Below are 9,657 nucleotides of genomic sequence, written 5' to 3'. Positions count from 1 at the left end.
CAAATCAGCATCTGTTGAGCGGAAAGTTTGAAAGATTATTTGTTTTTAAAGGATTAGTCTAGTTCAAAAATCTGTATAAAGGTCATGTTGGTGTGTATTCATATTAATTTCTTTTTAAGTCATATTTCTAACCAATGGTGTGCTTAAATTTACAAAAAAAATACTATCCACTTTTTTTATTCTACAATATTCATAAAATTAGTTTCTAAAAACACATGTGCAGATCATAGAAATGATTCTTTTCTAAATGTTTGTTATTCTCTAGTAACAATTTATGGTTTCCTTTGGTAGCAAGTCGTTTCTACACAGAACTACACTGATGCAACATATCTTATGTTTTTTTTAATAATAATAAACACAAAAAACTAAAGCTATTTTAGATTTTATTACTTGAATCAAAGCCTTCAAGTCTTTTTCGGGACAATATTATCTCCTTGGAAACTAATAATTGCAAATACAGTTGAAAAATACATTAAGTTTAACTTTGAGGTTCTCAAATCTAAATGCTCTGAACTTTTGTTGTACATTAAATGAAGCTGCCTGCACAAATTATGATGTTCTTTAATCTGTTTATATTTTCCTACCAAGCAGTCAGGCTTCTTGTGTTTCTTATTAATTTTGGATATTCTGTATTTGACTTCATTTTAATTTGCTTTACACTTAAAATTGAGCAGTTGGAGAACTAAATCAGTAAGACTTACTGAGCATACGTTGATGTGTAGTTTTAAACATCGCAGCCATGTTTCCAGGGTTTATGTTGGATGTGTGCATCTTTTGTCTCAGCAACCTGAACGTCTATAAATGGAAAACCAGCCAAGTGAGTCTCTTGTGAGGTTAATGTTCCTCTGCTGAAAACATTCAAACACAAAAATAACTCTCCTTAAAATATTTGTAGATTTTAATACTTTGATAATGATACAGAAGCATCATTTCTGTACAGTACGTAGATTTATTTTCATTTACACACCTAAGGAAACTATCAGATGTTTACATTTGCTCTGTGCATATAATATGCATTTATTTTTCTATTACATATTCAGTGTAAAGGGAAGAAAAAACTTGAGCATCATTAAAAAGAGCAACCGTCTTTTTCATCTTTAGGCCTCATTTGGAGAGAAAACAATCACTTTAAGGTGCCAAAATCTGCCTGGCTTCAGAAGTGAGAATGCAAGTAAAAAGTAAACGGTATTGTTTCCAAAGTACTTGTTTCTGGCTGAAACAATACTGAGGCAGAGCTTTAGGTGAAAAAACTTTGACCATGATATTCTAAGATCACCATTTATGAAGTTCAATCACAGAAAGCTGCTCAACATGACAAGCATAATCAGAACGGTGAGGGTTATTACTAGAGTCGCTGAATGAAGCTATGCAAAATTGTAAGTGACTTAGCACACGTTCTTTAGAACTTTTTTTTTTTGTTGCATTTTTTGATTTGATGCTCCTTTAAGAAAAGCATGTTTACAGGAAAACAATAATTTTGTGCTTGTATTGGTTGAAATTCTACAATTAAAGTTATATTTTTGTTGTTTGTTTGTTTGTCTGTTTGTTTTGGCGTTTGAGAAGTCAGATTTTCTGGTGTTTTCACATTTTAGCTATAGAAAAGAAAATGATTTCAAAATGCAAGCAGCTTAAAGCTGAAATGAGCTTAAAAACAACTCCTCATTCATATGCAGTCAGTCTCGGATCATTGAGGAGTCAACCATTTTGCGTCGATGCCGATTTGAAAGATGAAGAGCCATAAATGTTTCCTTCAGAAACATCAAAATCCATGTTGAAAACTCTTGGAGTTTCAACTCTTGCTGCCAAACTGTGCAGCATCAGCCACCGCCTCCATCCGAGAAACATCAGCCACTGTCTGCTGCTGCTGCTGGGTCAAAACCTGAACAGACTGATCAAGATCATCACTGACATGGTCGCCAGCATCATCGCAAAGAGCTCCCGCATCTTCTCCTGACGGTACTCTTTCAGCCTCTTCTTCTGCTCTTCCTCCATCTGCTTCCTCTTGACTCTTAGGTCCCTCTCCCTCTGAAGCTGCTCTCCGTAGTGAGCCTGAAAAAAGGCGTCAAAGTCAAACATGGGCCGACCACCGGTTTGGGAGAATGGCCTGGCTCTCTGCTGACGATAATGCTGCTGGGAGCTTGTGGCTCTGCTCGATGCGTCTTTGGAGGACGGCTTCTCTGGGTTCTGCAGGTCAGACTGGCTCAGGATGCCTCGGTCGTACTTCCTCCTCAGGCTGATGTTGCTCAGCACGGTGTAAGCCTCGCTGATCTCAGCGAAGCGCTGTGTGGCTTCCTCGCTGCTCGGGTTCTTGTCAGGATGATAGATGAAGGACTGCTGGTAGTAGGCCGTCTTGATCTGTGACTGTGTAGCACTTGGGGTCACTTTGAGGACGTCATAATAGGCGGTTTTACTCCTGTGCAGCAGAGGAGCCTCCTCTGACCACCTGCTGTAACTTCTAGCTGCTGTGGAGGCTTTACAGGCACCTGGGTGGAGCTTCAGGTGTGTCAGTGAGGATCCGTCATCTGCGAGGATGAGGAGGACAGTGCAGAAGGTTCTGAGCTGCCGAGGGGACCACCAGGTGTCGGGGTGGATTGAAGCAGCCCCACTGGTCCAGATGGGCTTCACGCAGGAGAACAGCTTTTCCTGAAGGCGCCCAGTCGGGATCAGCAGACTTGTTTTGGTGACTGTTGGGCTCTTTCTGGTGTCCGGAAGCCAGAATAAACGAGCTAAATGTGCGTTTAAAGAAGTGCAGTCAAGATGAGTTGCAGTTTGTCTTACTCTGTTAAGTTTCTCAGGACTCCGCTGAGGGACTCTTCCTTTTAATAGCTGGACGCATTTTTCGGTAAAGTGTCCCTGGATGCAGGTGTCATTGACCGGGAAAAGCCCCCTGGGTCTTATGGGCCGCAGCGGGCGAGCTTGGCCAGGACAGGCGGTCACCAGCCGGTAGGCTCCGGTCCCGAGCCGCTGGCTGACCTCTGCCATTTTACCAAAAACAAGCCGGTGAACGACGACGGAGAGCTTCCGGGTGTTACAAGGCAACCAGCCAATCAGGTGCCATGTTTACAGGAAGTATTTTAACTCATCTACCAATCAGATTCACAACAAAGATTTTCGCGTATGGTGCAATAGATAAAACTGGGACATTTGAACTGTATAGGTGAAAAGGTCTTTATAAACACAATGAATATTTCTTAGCTTAGCTCAATGTCCCCGCCCAGAATTAGTAAACTTCCCTATTTCAAAAGGTATTTAATTAGACAAGATACACAAAATCTCTTAACCTAATGAAATGTATTTAGCATTTTAGCAGATTAAAAGTACGTTTTGTTCCTTTTTCTTTCTACTCGGTTTTGATTGAGTTGAAATACTGTCTATTTATGGCTTTATTTAAAAAGAAGAGATTTCTTCTCATACTTTACAGAGTCTACATGGCAACTCGAAAGTTGCGTAATTTGAAATGTGACTGTCAAAATTCCGAGGTGAAGTGATTAAACCAGACTAAACTGAAAATGATTAAAGGGCATGAATATTTTGTACATTTTGAAAATGTAGAATGAATATTTTACAGTAACTGGCAATATCAGAGGGTCTTTTTTAGACAAGAAAACTGAAATTACATGAATCATGCAGAACAGTCTTTTCACTGTAGTATGAGGAGAAAGAAAACAACTCAAATAAAATAAAAAAGTATAAAGAATGATTGGCTTTTCTTCACTATGTCTCTAAATCAATAATAATAATAATAATAATAATAATAATAATAATAACGTGATAATTTAACTAGATAAGGTTTCAGTATTCAATGCAGATGGTAAAAAGTATCTGCATCATTGAGTTATTATTTGTTTAGCTTTATGATATGCTTTAAATGTCTACAAACTAGTTTTTTCATTATAAATTCAACGCAAAGGTGTATATTTTGTTCTTCTCCTCCTGTTTGTAAAATGTAAACCAGACCAGAGCAAAGGATGAATTGAATGAACAGCAGGGGGCGATAGAGCGCCGCTTCCCAATAGATCAGCATAATTTCAATCAGCGAACAAGGACTGTGGCTCCTCTTCACATGTGGATAGCCTGCTGCTATCCCAACATTTAGCTTGATTTTTAAACAACAGATAAAGAAGTGAAGCCAGGGGGACCATGGCTTCCAGCTGCCGCAGACCTGAACACTCAGCTCCGCCAGACGTGGTCAGTTTGACGGCTTTGTTTGCCGTAACCGTGTGTGTTTGTGGAACTGCAGAAGTGGTTTCATTAAGTGTTTGGTGTGTCTCCTTAATTGAAACATAGCACCTTTTAAAGAGGTATATTGAGAGAATGAAACTCATTTAAACCGCTCACGTGTCAGTGTTTTTTTAGCTTTGTGATATTTAGGTAAAATAAACCTTTGTGACCTACAGACATGTGATTTACTGATCTAATCTCATCTCTGCAGTTCTACAATGAAGATGAAGCGAAGAAATACTCCCAGAAGTAAGTCTGGATCCTCTATTTTCTGTCATATGTGTAAAGTTTGGGGCTTTTATGAACATGTCTCCAGTTAAGCTCCTGTTCAGTCATGTTTGTCATTAACTGATCTATTGCTCTGTTGTGATTCTTGTTTTGTCTTGTGTTTGGGATGATGTTGATGTTTTATTTATTCTGTTGTGTTTGCTGGGATCATTGTTTACTTTTCATATGCTTATGAAGATGGACGCATTGATTAATTTTCAATAAGTCGCTGGAGTTTGCATTTCTTGCTGATTTTACAAACTATTCATTTTATTTATTTCCCCCCAGTGGATTTGTATTGTGGACTTAAAATAATCCTGGTTTTGAAAATGAGAGACACTTTGAGCTTTATGTTTCTGCAAAAGTCAAGTAATCAGCATTCTTTTCTTATCTGCAAAGAATAATTTCTCAGACTTTATTACTGGAGTTTTATTGGTGCCAAAAATCTTTAGTGTAGTATCTCAAAAGACTACTTATCTGTGTTTTTGCTGAAGTGTATCTATTAATTAGAGCTAGATTAATAGGGGATTGTTTTCTTGCGCACATACGTTTCTCGTCACAAAGTCTGATTGTACTTCCTGATCGACAGCTCTCGGATGATTGAGATCCAGACTCAGATGTCGGAGAGAGCGGTGGAGCTGCTAAGCCTGCCAGAGGGACAGGCTTGCTTCCTGTTAGATGTTGGGTAAATAAGTTGCACCGGCTGTTTACTTAAAGCAAAACCTTAGTAAAATAATAATTCACATGTATTTACATCAAGACTTAGACTTAGACTCGTACTTTATTGATCCCTTGGGAAGACTCCCTCAGGAAATTGAACTGTGTATTTGTAATGTGTGAAATGTTAACCTGAGGACTACTTGGAGCCGGAGCAGAGGAACGCGAGGCACTAAGTTCTGTTCTGCCTCCCAGGTGTGGATCTGGTCTCAGTGGAGATTACCTAACAGAGGAGGGACACTACTGGGTCGGCGTCGACATCAGCTCCGCCATGCTCGGTTAGTTTCACATGCTTTTTAAAAATGAAAGACAATTCATGAAGCACGGCAGAGGGGTTTCTGTCTCTCTATCCATCTGCACGTTTGTGCTTCATCCATCTGTTGTTTTCTACAGGTTTCAAGTTAAGTAAAAGAAAAAAAACATTGGAAGTAACCTGGAGCCTTTTTTGTACAGTATAAGTACAATGATTATTAATGTTGAGGCATTGAATCGTGTGTTGTCTTCAAAATACTTGAAAAAAAGAACAGGCTTGGTTTTTATGAGAAAAATAGGAATGACCTGCAGCAGTTCAGGACTTCAGGCGGGATTTTTATATTTGTTTTTCTTGTTTAATAAAAACAAGCACACTTTATGTTCTATAGGTTGAAGGTAACTATTAGACAATGGAAAAACGTAAAGTTCCTTGTTAGCTTTCCAGGCTATCAGCTGAGAGATTTCTGGTTGCTTTTTCACATTTTTCCAATAAGTGCGTTGTCAGTAATTGATGCAGATTACTGACTAATCACCAAGCTGTGAATGTTTTCCTTGCAGATGTTGCTCTGGACAGGGAGGTGGAGGGAGACGTCCTGCTGGGGGACATGGGTCAGGGCATGCCTTTTCGGGCGGGCACGTTCGACGGCTGCATCAGGTAAGAGCCTCGGCGGCTTATCCGGCACATTTTAGCGCTTTTAACTGAGTTCTGAATTGTTTTCATGATTGAAACTTGTGCTGTTTTGCTCTCGTCAGCATCTCTGCACTGCAGTGGCTCTGTAATGCCGACAAACGGTCGCACAGTCCGCCGAAGAGACTCTTCACTTTCTTCAGCACCCTCTACTCGTCTTTGGTAAAGTTTTAATGTCGTCAACCTGAACATTTATATGTCAGATTTTTACATTTACGGGAAGTAATTTTGGTGTTTTTGTTCTTTGAGGCCAGAGGATCTCGGGCAGTTTTTCAGCTTTATCCTGAAAACTCAGAGCAGGTAGAAAATCTGAGATGCTTTCATTTGGAGCCTGAAACGATCTTCTCGTGCATTTCATTTTGTCTCACTTTATTTTTAAAGCTTGAACTCATTACGTCTCAGGCCATGAGGGCGGGTTTCAGTGGAGGCATGGTGGTGGACTACCCAAACAGCAGCAAGGCTAAAAAGTTAGAAATGTTCATCCAGCTTCATATGCATTCATACAGTGTTTATCCACCTGCTAATAATTTAATGATTTAACTTGTTTAAGCTCATTGCAAATTAAAACAGATGGCTTCTTATTTACCTCCAGGTTCTTCCTTTGTCTGTTTGCTGGTGGGACTGGAGTTCTTCCCAAAGTAAGAAACATACATTTATTTATTTTTGACTTACTTTCTGTTTATGGAACTTCTATTTTTTAAAATTATTATTATTTAATGTTAATTATTTCAGGGTTTGGGGTCAGAAACGTCAGACAGAACTGTTGCAAACCAAGTTCAGTATTCAGGACAAAGGTAAATATGTTCTAAGCAAAGCAGTAATTTTTGCAGCTATTGTTTCATTTAGAATATTAATACTATAGTAATATTTGTGTTTTCTGTGTAGCAGCTTATTGCAGTCACTATTCTGCTCTACTTTATTGCAAAGTTAAAGCAGCTTCAATACAATTGTTTTACTGATGCTTGAAGCCTTCAGTTAGAATACTTGGCCTAATTTATTTGAAAAAAAAAATCTTCACCTTTTTATTCATTTTAAGGATTTTGCCTTCAATCTCAAGCCTGCTTGCCTCATTCTTTTTTCTTAGACACGAGATGATCAAAGCAAGCAATTACCTGATTCTGTGAATGCGATTAGTCACTTTTATTTTGGAGTACTCTGAAAGCAAGTTGCGATTAAGTTGTAAAGCGAGTCTCGGCGTCAATCAGTGCAGGTTGAGTCATACTTGTGTTGATGAAGCCAAAAGACCAACAGGAGCTCAGAGAGGGCCGTTGTCCTGCCTGACGTCAGACTCTGTCAGGTGGCTTTTCCTCCCTTTCACATTCGGATGTGAAAGGGTCTGACTCACACCCAGTCAGACCCTTGGGTGTGAGTGTTCCAGGCTATAGACACGGTTTGAATACTTTATTAAGCTCTTCTCTGTCTTTGCAAAGATGTCGGTTTAATAACATGAAAGGGAAATCGGCAAAGAAGGGGCGAGACTGGATCATGGAGAAAAAGGAGAGACGAAGACGACAAGGAAAGTACGTGGGAAACTGTTCTAAAATAAAATGGATAAATATATATTTTTTGTTTCAGCTCTCACATTTTAAACACACTTCAGTCTGGTTTGAAGCCTGCCTCTGATTGGCTGACGCCCCTTCTCCCTCTTGACTGCTGTTTTCTGCAGGGGCGTTCGACCCGACACGAAATACACCGGACGTCAGCGGAGACCTCACTTCTAGCTGTGACTCATGTAGCTGCTCCATCATTAGCGCAGACTCTCTCTAACACACACACACTCATGCAGTGTCCCCTGGAGCTGCAGCTTGATTGGACTTTTCAGGTCTCTAATTCAAGTGGACAAAACGCAAGCGATAAATTACACCAAATCACTTTTTGTATTTCATCAAGTGCTTTGATGTTTTGTCAGAAGCTGAAAGGAGATGCAGTTTTCAGTTTGAGTTGAAGACCGAATATGAGCTGCTACAAAACAAAACAAAAAAAAATAAAATAAAACAGAGGCAACGGTATCCTATTAAAAATACTTTTAAATTAAATTGTCTTCATTTTCTAATTCATGTTTTGAATTATTTACTGTTTTCTCAAATTCATTCTGTATGAAATGGATAATGCATGGGTGTATTCTTTAACAACTAAAACAATAACTTTGGTCACATTTGGAATCAGGGAAAAAATATATCTTTATTAGATATTTATAAACGTCTGACTAACTCTGGTGACGCAAGATCTAACTGTTACACGATGAGAAGTATATAGACCAGAAGAGTCCAAACTTTTTTCTCTCACTCAATCATCCAATTAGATACACTTGAGTGTCGAGATAAAAACGAAAACCCAAAAACTAATTTTGTCTTGGCCAAAAGATGTCGCTGTTTCTCACTTGAAACCACCTGGGCGTTATCCTTTGACCTGCTCAATCGATAACCTACACAAACAAAAATTCCCGTCTCAGTTCACCAAACGTGTCGTGTTTGTTGTTGAGCTGTTATCCCAATTTATCCCGTTGGAGCCAAATTCACTCCTGAAAAAACAAAGAGTTTATTTTTGCGGATGGATCAAAAGGGGAGTTTTAGGCTTGTGACTGACTGGTGGGCGGCGGAAGGCCGTGTCTCACCTTAACACATAAAAGTAGTCCCTGTCTGTGAGGAGAACCGGGACTTCGGAGCCTGTGCCCCGCGCGCCCGGCTCGCATCATCCAGTCGGTCTCCGCCCCGTCGCTCCATCATCAGCTCACATCCAGGAGGGGAGGAGGGGGCGAATAGAAAAGAAACGACGGGAGCAGGAGGAACCACGTCCGGTGTAAACAAGGAACCATGAAGGACCGCATGCAGGAACTTAGACATGTAAGTTTCTGCCTTATTTTTGTGCTTCTCCGCTGGTTTTTGTTCAGCCAGCCCCTGTCGGCACCTGTTCAGCCGGAGCAGAGGCGCGTTGAGTCGGAGCGCTGCCAGAGCAACAGTTGTGACTCCGGGTGACGGAGGCTCACATTTTTATCGGAAAACCAGCGCGTTTCGGGTCCCAGGGTTGTTACGAGCGCAGATTTGGATGGAACTAGTTGTTGCTTTAGTGTCCAAGCGAATTGAGTCATGTTTTTAATTATCTTGGAAATGTCTCCTCCTCTCTTTGAGTGGGTCGGTTATTCATCTTTAATGCACAAAATCTCACAATTGATTTATGTCTAGTATTTGGAGATGCTGCATAAGATAATTTGTGCAATTATCTTGTAAACACTGGCATATAAGATAGAGGGCTATGTTGAATTTTGTGAATCAGTCTGTGTGCCACTGATGAATTGTGGTTATGAACCAGACACTGGTCCCGGTTCGTCCATTTCACCTGTTACATGTCCACTGGCGTACACACAGGGCCGGTCTTACGTAATGGCTTACTAGGGCTACTGTTTTGGGGCCCAAGTTTTTTTTTTTTTTTTTGAATCCTAAGAGTTTAAATGTACACTATCTGTACCTAAACGTATACATAGATATATTTCATAATATTCTAACCAAGAAGTA

General features: G+C 40.0%; 3 protein-coding genes across 6 annotated transcripts in view; 2 read left to right on the top strand and 1 right to left on the bottom strand.

Annotated features, from left to right (window-relative positions):
- Positions 1-880: 880 nt before the first annotated feature.
- dnajc30b (DnaJ (Hsp40) homolog, subfamily C, member 30b) lies at positions 881-3,006 on the bottom strand. Its single transcript, XM_055045462.1, has one exon. The coding sequence runs from the start codon at positions 2,980-2,982 to the stop codon at positions 1,873-1,875; it is 1,110 nt and encodes a 369-aa protein (XP_054901437.1). The 5' UTR covers positions 2,983-3,006; the 3' UTR covers positions 881-1,872.
- Positions 3,007-4,027: 1,021 nt separating this feature from the next.
- On the top strand, positions 4,028-8,175 carry bud23 (BUD23 rRNA methyltransferase and ribosome maturation factor). Its single transcript, XM_055045463.1, has 12 exons — positions 4,028-4,188; positions 4,433-4,470; positions 5,078-5,173; positions 5,401-5,483; positions 6,016-6,112; positions 6,211-6,307; positions 6,395-6,445; positions 6,527-6,612; positions 6,738-6,783; positions 6,878-6,939; positions 7,576-7,665; positions 7,812-8,175. The coding sequence occupies exons 1-12, from the start codon at positions 4,141-4,143 to the stop codon at positions 7,864-7,866; spliced, it is 849 nt and encodes a 282-aa protein (XP_054901438.1). The 5' UTR covers positions 4,028-4,140; the 3' UTR covers positions 7,867-8,175.
- A 176-nt stretch (positions 8,176-8,351) lies between these two features.
- Positions 8,352-9,657, top strand: part of stx1a (syntaxin 1A (brain)) — a 53,180-nt gene continuing 51,874 nt past the window's right edge. For all 4 annotated transcript variants that reach the window (XR_008606987.1, XM_055045460.1, XM_055045461.1 and 1 more), the window contains exon 1: positions 8,352-8,988. Coding sequence is in view for 3 of the 4 variants with exons in the window: in XM_055045460.1 (XP_054901435.1) it covers positions 8,959-8,988 (30 nt within the window). In the remaining variant the exon portion in view is untranslated. The remainder of the gene's footprint in view (positions 8,989-9,657) is intronic.

Source organism: Poeciliopsis prolifica, unplaced genomic scaffold (assembly GCF_027474105.1).
Source record: "Poeciliopsis prolifica strain line A6 unplaced genomic scaffold, Auburn_PproV2 SCAFFOLD022, whole genome shotgun sequence".
Taxonomy (NCBI): domain Eukaryota; kingdom Metazoa; phylum Chordata; class Actinopteri; order Cyprinodontiformes; family Poeciliidae; genus Poeciliopsis; species Poeciliopsis prolifica.
This window is presented reverse-complemented; position numbering and strand designations above follow the sequence as displayed.